Raw genomic sequence first — 16,083 nt, 5'->3', positions numbered from 1 at the left:
TGAGCAAAGTCCCACTCCTATGTGATAATGAGAGTGCTATCCGCATGGCGGATAATCCTGTTGAACACAGCCGCACAAAGCACATAGACATCCGGCATCACTTTTTGAGAGACCACCAGCAAAAGGGGGATATCAAAGTGTTTCATGTTAGCTCTGAGAACCAGCTAGCCGATATCTTTACTAAGCCCTTAGATGAGCAGACCTTTTGCAAGTTGCGTAGTGAGCTCAATGTCTTAGATTCGCGGAACTTGGATTGATTTATAGCATACATGTGTTTAGGCCTTTGATCATGTTCCTTTTGCATTGTGTTGTTTATTTATGGTGCTCAAGTTGTACATACACTCCCCAGACCTCACAAGTCCGTTGCAAAGTGATGCACATATTTAGGGGGAGATGTGCTACAACTTGACCCTTTGAGACTAACTGTGTGCTTGAGTTTGCTTGATTTAGTCTCAAAGGTGGGTTGAAAGGGAAAAGGTGGACTTGGACAATGCAAGACTTCCACTGCACTCCGATGAAAGAGTAAATTTTCCCGAGTTCATCTTTGTACTCTTATTGCCTTTTTATTCTTAGTTGAAGATTTTTGGTGAGGCAATGGGGTTACAGGGCCAAGATTGATCCTGTTTTGGTGCTTGATGCCAAAGGGGGAGAAAATAAAGGCCAAAGCAATAAATGAATCAGCTACCACTTGAGAAATTTTGAAAATAGTAGAATAGAGCTTTTGGTTTGTCAAAACTCTTCTATTGTCTCTTTTGTCAAAAGTCGGCCTCTTGTGGGGAGAAGTGTTGATTATGGGAAAAGGGGGAGTTTTTGAAATCCTTGATCAATTTCTTTTGGAATACCTCTCTTTATGTCTCTACAAGTGAATTTGACTTAGAGATAGGAAATTGAGTTTGATTTGCAAAAACAAATCAAGTGGTGGCAAAGAGCGATCCATATATGCCAATTATGAATCAAAACTATATTGAGTTTTCATTTGCATTGATATTGCACTTGTTCTAGTTGCCTTATGTTGTGTTGGCATAAATCACCAAAAAGGGGGAGATTGAAAGGGAAATGTGCCCTTGGGCCATTTCTAAGTATTTTGGTGATTGAGTGCCAACGCAAGTGCTTTTGTTTTGATCTATGCAATATGGTGGACAAAGTGCAAATCATGTCAAAAGATATGTTTCTAGACTTAGTACATTGTTTTATGGACTAATGTATTGTGTCTAAGTGCTGGAAACAGGAAAGATTGAATTGGAAATGAGATGGCTCTGTTCAGCCAAAGTCAGCTCGGTCTGGGTGCACCGGACTGTCCGGTGGTGCACCGGACAGTGTCCGGTGTGCCAGGCTGGCTCAGGCGAACTTGCCGCTCTCGGAAAGGAATTAACGGCGTATGGCTATAATTCACCGGACTGTCCGGTGAGCCAACGGTCAGCCGGGCCAACGGTCGGCTGCGCGATCCGCGCGGGACACGTGGCCGAGCCAGCGGTCGGGAGGGGGCACCGGACTGTCCGGTGTGCACCGGACAGTGTCCGGTGCACCAACGGCTCCAAGGCTGCCAACGGTCGGCTTCGCAAAATAAGGAAGGAAATCCGCACCGGACAGTGTCCGGTGGTGCACCGGACTGTCCGGTGCGCCAGGCGACAGAAGGCAAGAATTGCCTTCCCTGATTGCTCTCAACGGCTCCTAGCTGCCTTGGGGCTATAAAAGGGACCCCTAGGCGCATGAAGGAGAGAACCAAGCATTCCTTGAGCACTCTTGATCACTCACACTCCATTCTTGCGCACTTGTTCGACATTATAGTGATTTGAGCTCCGTTCTAGTGTGCTAGTCTCTTGAGCTTAAGTCTGGGTCTTGTGTGTGCGTATTTGCTGTGATCTTTGTGTCTTGTGTGAGTTGTTAATTCCCCCCTTACTCCGTGCTTCTTTGTGAACATCTTTGTAAGGGCGAGAGACTCCAAGTTGTGGAGATTCCTCGCGAACGGGATATAGAAAAGAAAAGCAAACACCGTGGTATTCAAGTGGGTCTTTGGACCGCTTGAGAGGGGTTGATTGCAACCCTCGTCCGTTGGGACGCCACAACGTGGAGTAGGCAAGCGTTGGTCTTGGCCGAACCACGGGATAAACCACTGTGCCATCTCTGTGATTGATCACTTGTGGTTATTGTGTTTTGTTGAGACTCCTCTCTAGCCACTTGGCAATACTGTGCTAACGTTTAACCAAGTTTTTGTGGCATTAAGTTCAAGTTTTATAGGATCACTTATTCACCCCCCCTCTAGGTGCTCTCAGTTATAAGTTCTCTCTCAAAAATTATAATACCTAAAAATGTTGCATAAATTGATACCCAATTTCATATCGGTATGAGTAATTGGGTAAACCATGGGCAATAATAAAACGAGCTGGACTATACATCTCTGCATATAAAAATCTCTGCTTGGCAGCATTGGCCTGATGCCGTGCACTTTACTACCATTATCTACAAACATATTTTCCTATGTGCTTAAACGCACAATGCAACCAGTGAATGTCTTTGTGAGCGTTAGACCCTGATGGTCATTTTACTTGTTGATCTGAAGTCAGCTAATGGCTCCAAACGACGAATGGTATTCATGAGCCCCTGAAGGATCCTTATGGATAAAATAGTGTTGTGCATGTTAGTCTAAATCTTAATGATTGACTATACATTTGGTAATAATAAAAATAAGTTTGCAGAATTGTAACCACGAAGCAACTTGTTGTTGCGTGTCTTGCTGGAAGTTGACAACTAGTCCTTCACGTTGAAGGACAAATATGTAGTATTCATGCCACTACATCAATCTAAGTCCAAAGCTCACTGCATAAAACCCTTATCTGTAATGTGCGTAAGATTTCCCAAATAAATCACCACAATAGCATACATTGGCCACAAACTAGATGATTGTGGTTGGGGATTTTATCTATATGTATTTAGAACATCTCGGCATTAGGGGGAGGAATGCCCATATAGTGTAATGCCTCAATATTCTATTAAACGCACAAAAGCCAAACTGAACCCGTCGTTCGGAGTGTACTCCTGTGTATATGGAGTTTGACAGAAATCGTTGAGGAGTAACCATATTGGTTTGAATGCTTCTACCTGATGTAGATGTGGATATACCCGGGATTAATATCATATCCACATTTGACTTATTGGCATTTGATCTATTCTCGAGGACGCCTGCGAATATGATCCATTGGCCTTAGTCAAAGCATATGTTCTAATTGCAGATTCACGTGGTCTGTAATAACTCTCCTCCAATGAACTCGCCCTGCTGGTGATTTGCCTCACGAAGAGGTTCATCTTAATGATGAAGTTCCTAGCAATGCACGCAATATCATTGTGCTGGGAATATGGAACAATGAATCTTTCGTTTTGGGAAATGACGGAGATCATTATTAAATGTGGGAGACAAATGTGTCGACACATATCTTGCCTCTATAGATTGCAAAGGGATCCAAAACAAAGTCCTAGGCATGAGTGCTTGAAGCTCTCTTATCGGGTCAATGATAAATGCAATCGAGGTTGAACCAATAATCGCAAAATGGAAGTCGCGAGCTTGAAATTCGGACATTTATGGGCACTATTGAAATAATGTGTGGTGAATGCGATGGTTCAAGTGGTCTTGTGAGAGACCCATCCCACATATGTGTTGAATAAACACTGTTCCGCTATATGATATAATCTGGCAAATGGCATGAATTAAACTATGCAGTTAATAGGATTCAGAAGATCCGTCATGATATCCAAGGAGGACTCATATTCTTGAATTATAAATATGCAACATATAAATCTCATACTGAATAATACATTCCTGATGAATGATCACTCTCCTATGTAGGGAGAATATCTCCTAGTTGAGATTATCGTTCCCAGATGGAACCTATCCAGAAGAAACAAAGTCTGTGTTGAACACCAAAGTTTGATAACCCCTATACAGGGATAAAGACCCATACAGACCCGGAAAGGAATAAGATGAGGTACCAAAGGACTTGAAGTTCACCGAATAAGCACATGTGCATTCCATGAGTTTTACTCATGGTAATTTCCACTAGATGTGGAATTACGGTATCCTTTAAAGCCACGATGGCAGAAACCTATAAGGTTTAGGTGTTACTGGCAAAATATCCCCATTGTGCCAGAATGACAGACTATAACGATATATCTGATCGATGAAAAATCCCTGATGGATTATGATCTTTGATGGACTTTTGTTACACCATCATAGATGTTGCAATGGATGAACGCCTGGAGCGATGTGTCATATTTAGAATATGTATTATTGCAACTATATTATCCCCTAAGTCCTATTGAAGGACATGCTATTTGCTTTGCACAACTATGTATAAATTGTGGTGTAAGATAGAAAATGATAGTACCCCAACCTCATCCATTCTCGTGATTCCAGATGAACAATAAGACATATATCTTGAAGAATATGCTTGAGTTATGAGGGATAATGACTTTGACAGATGTCATCGTCAGGGGGAGCGAATGCTTATATTGATCACAATCGTGTGACAATAAATGTCATATTCTATGCCCTGAAGGCGTCAACTTGATGATCAATATGTGAACCTTTATGGAACTTTCTATCAAATATATAGATCCAGACGATCAAACACCATCAATCAAAGTGGCTTATTTATATTGATACGTGCACTTACCTCGTATATACTAGAAGTGAGTAGAGGTAAAGTTCCTGAAATAGTCCTTGCAAGGATATGCAATCTGTTTGCTAAATCTTTATGTGCATATACTTCCAGAAGAAGATGTTTTGCCTTATTGATACAATTTTGCAAGGATCAGGGGGAGCACATTTCTAAAGTTAGCCCTTGTAGAAGATTCGATAGAATCTAGATCCGAGAGGATCGAAATATGTCCTGATGACAATTGTTGTACTCCTTTTACTTGGTGAGTTTTCCTGAAGTTTCTCACATGAGGTTTTTAACGAGGCAACGAAGTGCAAATGCAATTTGTATCACCATGCACTCTTTCTCCATATTTTTCCCACTGGGTTTTTTGGAGTTTTAACGAGGCATGTGTTGGTCGCGGTATTCGCCCAAGGGGGAGTGTTGAGAAACCCTAATGAAGGGTTATGTGGGCAAATACCGAATATAGTCCTGAGGGTTATTGCGTCTCTATATATAGAACCTGTACCCCTCATATGGAATAGAGATCAGAAAGAGGCCAGAGGCCCAACCATATATCCAGTGTCTCGTGTGTTTCCTCTATCGTGCTTATGGGAAGGGAGACGAGTTCTCTACATCTTCTTGCGCCTCTACTGCTGACGGGAGGGAAGGGAGCGAATCTGGTGATCCGTGGTAACGTAATTCTCAACAGTTTTCTCTCTTATCGGATTGCCACTCTCTATATGTATCAAAACAAGACCTGACACATGTTCTTAATAGCTTGAAGCTGGAAGCTATCTTATGCTTAAGCACTGTAGATCACTTACAACATTCCGTGTTCTTTAACTGACTGCTGGTACAGGAGGTGGACAAGGTTCATGTTGCACATACATATTAATTGGCTCTCTTATTTCTCTTATATGAAAGCCGGTTCGAAACGCGGCCTCCGAGCTGGTCCACGTTGTCCTTTTTTTCAGTCGTTAGATCACGCACCAACGGTCTCCTAGCCAGCCTCTCCATTCGGTGATGCCCCCCATACGACCAGGCAACCTCTCCAAGCTTCCAGATCCTCACCCCCGCCCACTCGGCTGGAGGTCCACAGTCCGATCCTCATCCCACTTGGGTGTGCCGTCCCCGCGCACACACACATGGATGGATATGAAGGGATAGGAGGCAGAGGCGGCGATTGCGAAGATGGTCGGGAGCATGCAGGCGGCGGACCCAGCGGGTCGGATAAGCGCACTGCTCGCGCTGCGCCAACTCCTCGCCATGCTCCAGTCGCTGGCCCTGCTCCTACCCGTCCAGTGGCGCGCGTAGCGGGGGCGTTCGATGCCGCGGCCTCCGTGCTGTGACTAGCGGGAAAAGGGGAAGGCAACGGCGTCAGTGGTTCTACGTGTGCTGGTCGGGTCGCTCATGGTCGCCGCGCGAAGGGAGATAGCCACACACCGGGCGCAGGAGGCTGGGCGAGAGTACGAGCTGATCCCCAGGTAGTGAACATATTCCATCTCGTGCTTTTATGTTCCCTTCCCATCTGCTAGTTGTTGCTATTGCTCTGCTTTACTCTGCTAATGCAGCTCGCTTCTGAAATGTCTTTTGCCTTGCAAGGTTCTTGGAGATGGGAGCGAGATTTTGAAGTTTTAAGGCCTGCAGTGCCGTGGCCTAGCTCCTCGCGGCCTCGCTTATTTTCATATTTCATTTCTCTCTCACTCTCGCAAACTAAGCCTAGGGCCTGAGTTTGGTGAACAAACCACTACAATGCAGACCAATTAACTGATGATCTATTGTGTTGTCTCATACCTTGGCGAGCATTGAAGCACTACTCTTGAAATGCTTGTTTTATCATCTTTACATATAATGCTTCTTTTGTTTTATTTACTCCTGTTGTGGTCAGGAGACTACCATTCATCATGTCATTACTTATTTTAATATGAGTCTGGCTACTCTTGTTAGTGCATTTCCTGTGAATTGGTGTAGATTTGTATGCCTCTCACACTCTCGATAGAACATAACAATTGATGATACTGCATTTATGATATTACTGGTTGTCCTTCTCATTTGGTTAGTTAGTTGGGTCATGCTATTGTGTTATTTACTAACCTAGGGGTTCTTTGTATTTCTTGTTAAGACAAGCCATTGTTGATGAGTGCTATGCATCTCTGGTTTGTATCGATGTGTCTTTAATAGCATATAGCATCTGCTGATGTGCATAAACATGCAGGATGCTTCATCGTATTCCCTTGCTTGTACGTTGTTTTTTAGTTGCTTATAATCCATTGGAGTGACATAGTTTATGTCAGTTCTGTCTATCGCCAGTTTATCAATATCAACTTGTGCGGCGATTCCACAGATTTGTAGCTACTATCCAAAGGACAATGGTCAAAAGCACAGTTTCCTAACTCTAACCGTTAGATGTCATCATGTTGATCTATTCTGTAATTGTTCTTCTACGTTTTTCATTTGGGTTCCTTGCTGCTATCAGATGGATGATAACCAAAAGAAAAACCTCTAAAAGTATGCCCCTTGCGGACAATGAGGAGGTAGATGTATGTGAGATGATCAATAGTTTTGATAAATAAATTAAAGTCTCAACTAAATGGTAAATGATACCGAGGCTCAAAAAGGAAGGTGTTGAGAAGAGCGTAGTAAAGCACCGAAAGTGTTTGCTCAGATCCAACTTGATTTGAGAGAAATAAAAACAGGATTGTGAATGAGAGGCGAGCAAATGTATGCCATGTCTGAGCTTGTTAATGAATTTAGTTAGTTATATATTTTGTTGATGTACTTAAAACAATCTATTGTTAGGAAGAAGCACCGAGGGATTTATAAAGAGTGAAGAGGGAGAGTGAAAAGTCGAGGAGGGATTTATAGAGAGTGAATAGGGAGAGTGAAAAGTCGAGGTCTGAATTGGCTGAAATTAGTAAGATGCATCAGGCCCAATTAACCGTGGATTGGCTAAAAACTTCAATGTAGAAAGAGCTTACAGCTCATTGAAGGAGTGCAAAAGAGCACCTTCTTTACCCTCTCACTACTACTGTATTATTGTACCCTTCTTTTTTGAAAAAAGATGGCATCTTTGCCCCATCTTCTGAGTTAGAACTGAGCAAGTTGTGTAATTTCACTGAGATGCAGGTTTATGTATATTTGAATATGCATATGCGTCCTTTCTTTTCTCTGCTAGGAAAATTTGGGAGCTAACTTCAAGTTCAAACAAAATGAAAACTGAGAAATCGTGCCTACTAATTTGTCTTCAGTGATAAACATTCCCTGGGCCTGTTTCGATCTCAGTAAATTCCTGAGATACTTTATGGTCAAGCTATGACTGCTATTTTTGCTTGCTAAATTTGTAGAGACTATCTTGCTTGCCTTTGCTATTTTTGCTTGCTAAATTTGTATAGACTATCTTGCTTTTATTTCCAGGACATGTGCCACAATGTGGTTTAAAGGAATGGTGAGATGAAGGAATGCTATCCTTCAAGGTACGATCATGCAGCTAGACATGAGACTGTCTTCTCCATCAGAACCAACTATTGCACTGTAATTTGTAACCAAGTAGGAATGCTTTTTAAGTCCAGTTCTCTGCAAACTCTGTAGGTCCAGTTCGTGCATATACTGTCCTGTTGGCTTAATGCAGCTATGAGTATTCCACCAACGCCACTACCAAGCTGCAGTTGTCGCTGCACAGCGGCCCCAGCCGAGGTCGCCTCTGCACCCACGAAAGATGTTTAACACCGCTGCAACTACTAGAAGCTATTGCGGTTCTGCGACCTGACTCGACACCATGTGGTTTACTTTTCTATGTTGTTGCTGATTTCTCCCCTTGTATGATGGTGTGATTTATATGCCTAGGAAACCCTTCCATATAATGCATATAGCCTATCTAATATGTTGTTGTGTATTATAGATTACCTGTATGGCTAACACTGCCTCACTCTTGTGTACAGACAGCCTGACTATGCCCTAACCTAAATATGCTAAGCTTACAATGTTTATTTGCAAATCACACTGGAATAAATACACATGGCGACGCACGGGCGAAGGCACGCGGTCAAACACTAGTTTATTACAGACTTGTGAACCATAATGCTAATACTGTTTGTGCTCCATCTCTAGGTTTAGTCACAGGAGTCCTAAATCTGCCTATTGTGGTTCACTAGGTTAGTAGCTATTACAGGAGTCTCACTTGGAGCAGGTCCATGAGATGCTATGTATGGGGAGGGAATATCCCAGCTTTCGGCTTGGCTCGGTCTTCTCTAGCAGCAGGTGTGTTCCCAGTTCTCAAGGTGCCAAAGTTGTTCAACTTAGCTCCCACAACAACGCTACAAAGGTTCGTCGGCCAGGGTTATTTTCGATGGCCGCACCCTGGTCGCCAAAAAATAGGTCTATTTTCGGCAGCCGCAAACATAGCCGCCAAAAATTAGAGCATTTAAACGTCAACCGCTTCTCTCTCTCTCTCTCTCTCTCTCTCTTTCCTTCTCCCTCTCTCCCGACGTGCGGTCTCTGCTGGGCTCGCAGCGCCGCCGCCGTCACCCCCGCCTTGGCCTCGTAGCCCCCTCCACCTTGCCACGGCTTCGCCCTCCCCGCTCTGGCCCAGTCGAGCCCTCCTCTGGTCGAGCACCGCCCCATCGAGAGGTGAATTTTTTGCGTATTTTATTCCATATTTTTTGCGCCTGTTATTCATTTGCCACTGAAATTAGTATGTATTTATGATTATGCTTATCTGATTAGGGTGTGTGATTAGTATTATTGTTTAGTTCGATTCTATTAATGTATTAGTGGCATATGCGGTTCATTATTTTGTGGCATATTGTATTTGTGGCATTAGTTTTATAATATGTGGTACATTTACATTATTGGTACATTATTGTGAGTTTGTGGTAGACTGTAATGAATTTGTAAGGTATTTTGGTGGATTGTGATGTATTTTGTGAGGAATTGTGGTGAATTGTGTTATTTTGTGTTGAATGCGTGTAATTCTGCAATTTCGGTTGTTGTTATAATATTGTGATTATATTGTTGTTGATTTTACATGTCATTCTTTTTTTCTCTGAAATAACTTATTTTCGGCATCCATGTCTAGGCCGACGAAAATAAGCTTGTATAGTTTTCGGCGGCTACAGTCAGGCCGACGAAAATCCCAAATTTCTTTTGGCAGTCCGAGTGAAACAACCGAAAATAAGTTATTTTCGACGACCTGGCTATGGCCGCCGAAAATAAAAACTAATTTCGGCTATTTTTTGGTAGACGGAAGCCGCCAAAATAGGTCATATACCGTATAAAATTAGCTATTTTTGGCGGCATATGGCCTATTTTCTGCGGCTTCTGGCCACCGAAAATGATTGTGTCCTGTAGTGTCCTCGAAGACGAACTCGATTCGCTCATCTCCGTCTCATACCCGGAGAACTACAACAACATATGATGGAGCAGTACAAGAAGCTGACAGTTGCCACACCAATTTTCTTTCTTGTGATGAGTATTGAGCATCATCATATGATTCATATAATTGGCATGCAACTAGAACACATTATATGTAGATATTGATGTCTATGATAAATTATATATTGTTCATCTCTATGTAATCGTTATGCACTAACATTTTAATAACGAGAGCATATAACGATAAATAACGCTTTTACATCTTAATATATCTTATCATTACATGATCACTTTGTAGCAAGACATGGGTATACACCTATTAATCAGTTAACAGTAGAGAGTGCCTGCCAGCATCAGCTGTGTGTAATATACTCTCCACTAGCAACAACTAGAGAGGTGACGGACGATATGATTTTTAGTCGTTCATGACGGGTGGTAAAACCACTAGCAACAACCGGTTTATTGTTGTCTGCGTTTGTCATGTCACGGCCCACCATCAACATAAATACTGTACACAATATATGTATGTAACCGAATGATTAGCCGCACTGTCCATGCAAATTGAAGATCCCTTAAACCAATGATTTGATGCATTGTTCTAGTGGTTGTGGACTTGATATAATCAAACTACTGTTGCTGCTATTAATAAATATGCTATATTTAAATCAATATTATGAAAACGCATTACATATCATCGCCGACTCTAGACAATTGGTTGGTGATATGGTAAACCACCGAAGATGAGCTCCTCCCGCATGTATCATGCCGACAGTAACATCATAACTAGAAATCATATGCTGTCAGATAGCTCGATCAATAAGCACCAGCATAGGCCATGCAGTATTTAGTCGCCCGCATGCAGCTGAGGCCATGCACAGGATTACAGGAAGCAGTCATGCAAGTCCTCCTGCAGTTGCTCCCGTTGGTTCTCTCGGCGGCGGCGGCCATCCTGATCGCCTGGCGTGCAACGCCGCCGGTCGTCAAAGCACGCCTGGCCGCCCTCCAGTCCGGCATAGCACGTGCGCGTAAGCCAATAATGTTGGTCACCGACTTCGCCACAGCGCACCACCTGCTCGTGCGGGGCAGCAGCGCCGGCTCCTTCTCCAACCGCCCGCCGTCCATGGCACCCAGCGCCGTCCTCTCGGGCCGCCGCTACCACAACATCAACTCGGCGCCCTACGGCCAGCTCTGGCGCGCGCTCCGCTCCAACCTCACCTCGGGAGTGCTCCACCCGACGCGCCTGCGCCACTACGCCGCCGCGCGGCGCCGCGCGCTACACCGCCTCGCCGCGGACCTCAGGGAGCAGCAGCTCGCCGACGACGGCGTGGAGGCGCTCGCGGCGGAAAGCATCCGTAGCGCGGTGTTCGGCCTCGTCTCCACCATGTGCTTCGGCGACGGCGGCGTCGACGCGGCCGTGGTTCGCGCCATGGCCGACGTCCAGACCGAGCTGGTCCTGTCCCTGTCCGCGGTGCGCACCTTCGCGTTCGTGCCGTTCCTCGCGGTGTCCAAGCTAGTCTACCGCGGGCGGTGGAACAAGCTCGCCGCGATACGGCGGAAGCAGGAGGAGCTGTACCTCCCGCTCATCGATGGCTGCCGCCGCAGGCGTGGCCGTGACGACGACGACTCCGACGGGACGCCGCCGAGTTACGTGCGCACGCTCCTCGACCTCCGAGTCCCGGTAGAACTCGACGGCGACCACGATAGCAGTGGAGGCGAGCAGACGCAGCAGCGGAGGCTCGAGGACGGTGAACTCGTGGGACTATGCTCGGAGTTCCTTGGTTCTGGCACCGAGTCCGTGTCAGCGGCGCTGCAGTGGATCATGGCGAACCTGATCAAACGGCCAGACATGCAGGACGCCGTCAGGAGGGAGATCGACGCTGCTGTGGATGCCGATGCCGAGGAGGTCGGGGAGGAGGTCCTTGGGAAGCTGGATCTCCTCAACGCTGTCATCTTGGAGGCGCTCAGGCTACATCCCACCATCAAGTTTGGATTTAGGGAGGTAAATTCCTCGCTAGCTTGGTGCGGAGCTAAATTCAGCCACAGTGTCAAAATCTCATCTCATGTATGTACTTTAATTATTAACAGGTGATGCAAGAAGACCAAGTGGTTCATGATGGCCACCGTATTCCTGTCGGCACCAAGATGGTCTTCCCCCTGGAGGCTCTAGCGAGGGACAAGACGGCGTGGGACGAGCCTGACGAGTTCATGCCGGAACGTTTCCATGGATGCTGCGCGGGTGGAGAAAGTACCAAGAAGCTACTGTCCGTGGCGGCGGAGATGAAGATGCTGCCGTTCGGAGGCGGGAGGAGGATGTGCCCTGCGATAGGCGTCTCGTTGCTCCACATCGGCTATTTCATGGCGAACCTTGTGAGGGAGTTCGAGTGGCGGGAAGCGGAGGGCGGCGAGCACGCCGGCGTCCAACTCCACCCCGACGCCACCGTCGAGATGTTCAACTTCATGGAGCGTCCACTGCGTGCTCGCCTCGTACCATTACGTCGACCGGGAGGCAAGAAGTTCCGTTACGTCCATTAATTATCGATATTTTCACTATCTCAACTGTCATACATACGTTCAATGTTACACCGGCTGTTATCTATCTATCTACTATATTAAAACACCAGTTTCAATGTTCGTCCCACGTCATCTTTTAACAAAGAACTCCTTGTATTTTTTACAAAATCAGCCCGCGGTACCAAATCATATCCCATCTCTATCATTTTTGTTCGTACAGCAGCGTTCTCGTAGCTGTTGCTCTAGCAACAAATCCCATCCATTTCGCAACAACTTCCGACCGCTTCTTCCGCCGTTACACTGCCACCGGCGAGGAGGATTAGGGCGCTCGCCTCCGGATAAGGATGCTCACTAAGTGATAAAAGTTGGATCGAGTCCAGCCAACTCTGAACCTCCTCGTCACCAAAAGGGACCAGGAGCCCGTCTCCTAGCTCACTCGTCTTCCGCTCCGACGCGAGCTCCGCTCCTCCCGTCCCATGGGCGACGTGGAATCAACGATAGATCTACCTAGCGTGCGCTTCGTCTGGTCACAGTTGTTCTCGTTGGATCTATTATTGGTAGAGACCGCTCTAATTGTCGTGTTTTCGTAGGGAACGTCCACTAACCAGGACACAAGCTTCTCAAATAAGCAAGCCAAGCTGCTTAAGACGCAGAAGTTGGTGTTCGAGACCATCTGGTCACTTCGTTCTTTCACTCATACACTTTGTTTCTCAATTTGGCTAATGAGCGCACAATACTTTAGGGATATATAGTTGTTGTCTGCAAGAGCTTCCTCTCATCCAACAATTTTGTGCTTGGTAGGTGGATACGTCAAAAGTCAAGTTGGACGTGATGAAGCTCTGGATTGCCAAACGGGTCACTGAGTTAGTTGGGTTTGACGTATGTTTCTGATCCATGCAGAGTGTAAACCCTGTATAATGCTTTAAGGAATTTTCACTAGTTCTTTATTATTTTATAAGAATAATAGTAAGGATCTACATGACTTTAGTTAATCAAGAAAAGGTATTAGAGTTATTTTTAGTGTCTAAGTGTTGAAACGTGTTCCTTTTAAATCAATAGGTAATGAATCATTTCACCATAATAATACCTATTGGATTATATAATAATGTGAATTTATCGCTTATTGAATGTCATAAATGAAAATGAATACACGAGCAAAGTAAGAGGAAGGAATAAATACACATAAAATATATTTTTGCATTCATACTGAATATTTTGGTTGTTACAAATTTAGATTTGGATAACTAAACTTTTGAATCTGAATTCTAGGATAAATAAATAAAGAATTTCGTTTGATAAATGAATTGCATCTTCATCAACTATATGTTGAGAAACACCTATTATAAAATACTAAATACAATATAATATATTGCATATCATGCTAGAATTTGAGTGTGCATTAATTTGAATTCTTAAAATTTATCTCGAATATGAATTTGAAATTTAGTTACAAAAAACATAGAAATTAAAATAGAAAAGGAAAAAGAAAAGGCAAACTACCTGTGTGGGCCGCCAAGCTGAATCTGGCCCATTCCCTGTTTCTCCCCGTGGGTCGCGGGCCCATCTAACCCAACGCGGCTGCTGTTAAGTGGGCGCTGACAGGCGGGCCCTAGTGGCCAGTGTCCCTCGCCTCCACGCGCTGGCCCAACCTTTGGAAATCGCAGACCCACTGCTCAGTCTCCAGCGTGGCGCTTGGGTCCTGCTCTCACCACCATGTGGGGCCACTCCTGCGTGGGCTTCCTCCTCGCGGACTTGCGCACTGAACTGGCTACCGTGTGGGCCCACTTGTCAGGTTCAGCTCCCACACTGTGAACCTCGCAACGAATCCGAGCTGCCCGGCAACTGCCCACGCGGAGTCAGCCTGCAGGTCGCCGCGATTCTGGGGATTTTCCCCGACCAATTCGCCGACGCCGTTGTACCTGATTCCCCCGACCATCGCGCCCCTCTCGGAATATAAAATCGGGTCTGCTCTCCCCCTTTTCCATAGCAGTATCGCCATGTGCGGAGAGGTATTAGCCGCCTAGGGCGAATCCAATGGGGAATGGCGTTCGGGGTCGGGATTCCAGTCAAGTAGCGTCGCCAGCGTGAGGGGATGATAATCGAAGTCGAATCGAAGCTCGTGATGCCGTGGGTGGGTGGGAATTTCTCATCGAAGTTTTCCCTCGCCCTGGATCCGTAGCTCATCATGGTCGGGGTACCTCGACGTCCTAACTACGGGTAAGTGTGCCCTAGACCTACTCGCCGTAGTCTCAACAACGCGTAGATTCGTTTCGATTTGAAGGTGTCCACTGGGGGGAGCTCCTCGCTCGGTCATGGCCATGGTGCCGCCGCCTCTAGGGGTCTGCGCCACCACAGAATGGCCGTAGGGAGGAAGAAATGGGTAGACGATGCTTTCTGGCCGTTGGATCCTTGGGCATCGGTCCTGATCTAATCTGTATGAACCTTTTCGTGTGATCGGATCGTGACCATAGATCGTTGAACGAGCGACTGGGATGGGTGGAATCATAATAAAATCTGTGTCGTTCAAATCGGATCCGGCGGTCAGGGCTGTGTACCGGTTCAGTGTGCCAAGATCTAATCCTGGCCTTCGATATTTGATCGGACGACCGAAGTCTATCGATACCCCTTCACCGTGACTTTTAGCTAAAGAGACCCTGCCTTATGTCGAAATCAACCCGCGATCCTTTCCTAGGTGTAGCTGAGTCTTGAGGATTTTTACAAAGCAAACCCCGAGTTCCTCTGTTTTTGATGCCCAGTCCAGATAACAATAAAAATAGAAAATTAATTATAGAAATTGATTTTAATACAAAAATAATTCCAGAAATTTGTATAATTCATATTTAATTCATTTTAGCTCCAAATTGATTAATTCTAGTTGCAATAATTTTGTATTAATATTTTTATCACCTAGTACCTTTGTTTAGCCATGAATCTTGAATTAAAATTGTTCATTTGAATTAATCTATTCTAAGCACTAAATAATTTCGGAAATCCATAACTTAATAATCATAGCTCCGAATTTAGTGGTTCTTGTTTCTACGATCTCGTAACATCACGTAGAGTATTATTATGCAGTTTGATCTTATGCATGGTGTAATGTTAATTTTGCCTATACACTATTTGTTTGTATTGCTACGACTAGCGATGAGGACACGTGTCACCTGAAGAGCAAGTTGGTACCCGGAATCTTAAGTGCCAGGCAAGTTGTACCCTTGATCACTTCTTTTTATCCAGTCATGTTCTGATTAATCATAATGATCTGCATAGGTTAATTTTGATGGGACCCAACAGGTTACCCTAGTTTGATTATCTTTATACCTTGACTTCACTAAACTTTTTGGGTAGTACCTGCTATTGCTTTATGTGGTTTTGGGTATGAAGATTACACTATTCATGATTATACTTTTGTTATCAGTTGTTATTTATTGTTCATGTTAAGATCATTTTGTTAATTGGAACATGGAGAACCACCCGGGAAAACAGTGCTACCACAAGGGTTTATGGACGCCCTTGGCTGATTAACTAGGAAAGCTAGTGGATGACTTCCTTACCCGAAGGGGGCAAGGGC

General features: G+C 44.9%; 2 protein-coding genes across 3 annotated transcripts; both read left to right on the top strand.

The window, feature by feature from the left end:
• Positions 1 to 5,752: 5,752 nt before the first annotated feature.
• On the top strand, positions 5,753 to 8,280 carry LOC100303916 (uncharacterized). The gene is given in 2 exon segments (NM_001165496.2): positions 5,753 to 6,118; positions 8,049 to 8,280. Coding segments are annotated over 2 exon segments (363 nt in total). The 5' UTR covers positions 5,753 to 5,779; the 3' UTR covers positions 8,073 to 8,280.
• Positions 8,281 to 10,726: 2,446 nt separating this feature from the next.
• LOC103653139 (cytochrome P450 89A2) lies at positions 10,727 to 15,676 on the top strand. Of its 2 annotated transcripts, XM_020552520.1 has the most exons (4): positions 10,727 to 12,003; positions 12,090 to 12,510; positions 13,317 to 13,394; positions 15,658 to 15,676. In XM_020552520.1, exons 1-3 carry the CDS (start codon positions 10,840 to 10,842, stop codon positions 13,376 to 13,378), a joined length of 1,647 nt encoding a protein of 548 aa, XP_020408109.1. In that variant the 5' UTR covers positions 10,727 to 10,839; the 3' UTR covers positions 13,379 to 13,394; positions 15,658 to 15,676. The 2 variants fall into 2 exon arrangements, with proteins under 2 accessions (XP_020408109.1, XP_020408108.1); XM_020552519.1 differs by lacking the exon at positions 15,658 to 15,676 and having other exon boundaries at positions 13,317 to 13,599.
• Positions 15,677 to 16,083: the final 407 nt, after the last annotated feature.

This window comes from Zea mays, chromosome 4 (genome assembly GCF_902167145.1).
Source record: "Zea mays cultivar B73 chromosome 4, Zm-B73-REFERENCE-NAM-5.0, whole genome shotgun sequence".
NCBI classification, from domain to species: domain Eukaryota; kingdom Viridiplantae; phylum Streptophyta; class Magnoliopsida; order Poales; family Poaceae; genus Zea; species Zea mays.
The sequence above is the reverse complement of the archived record's forward strand: the minus strand, read 5'-3'. Positions and strand labels throughout refer to the sequence as shown.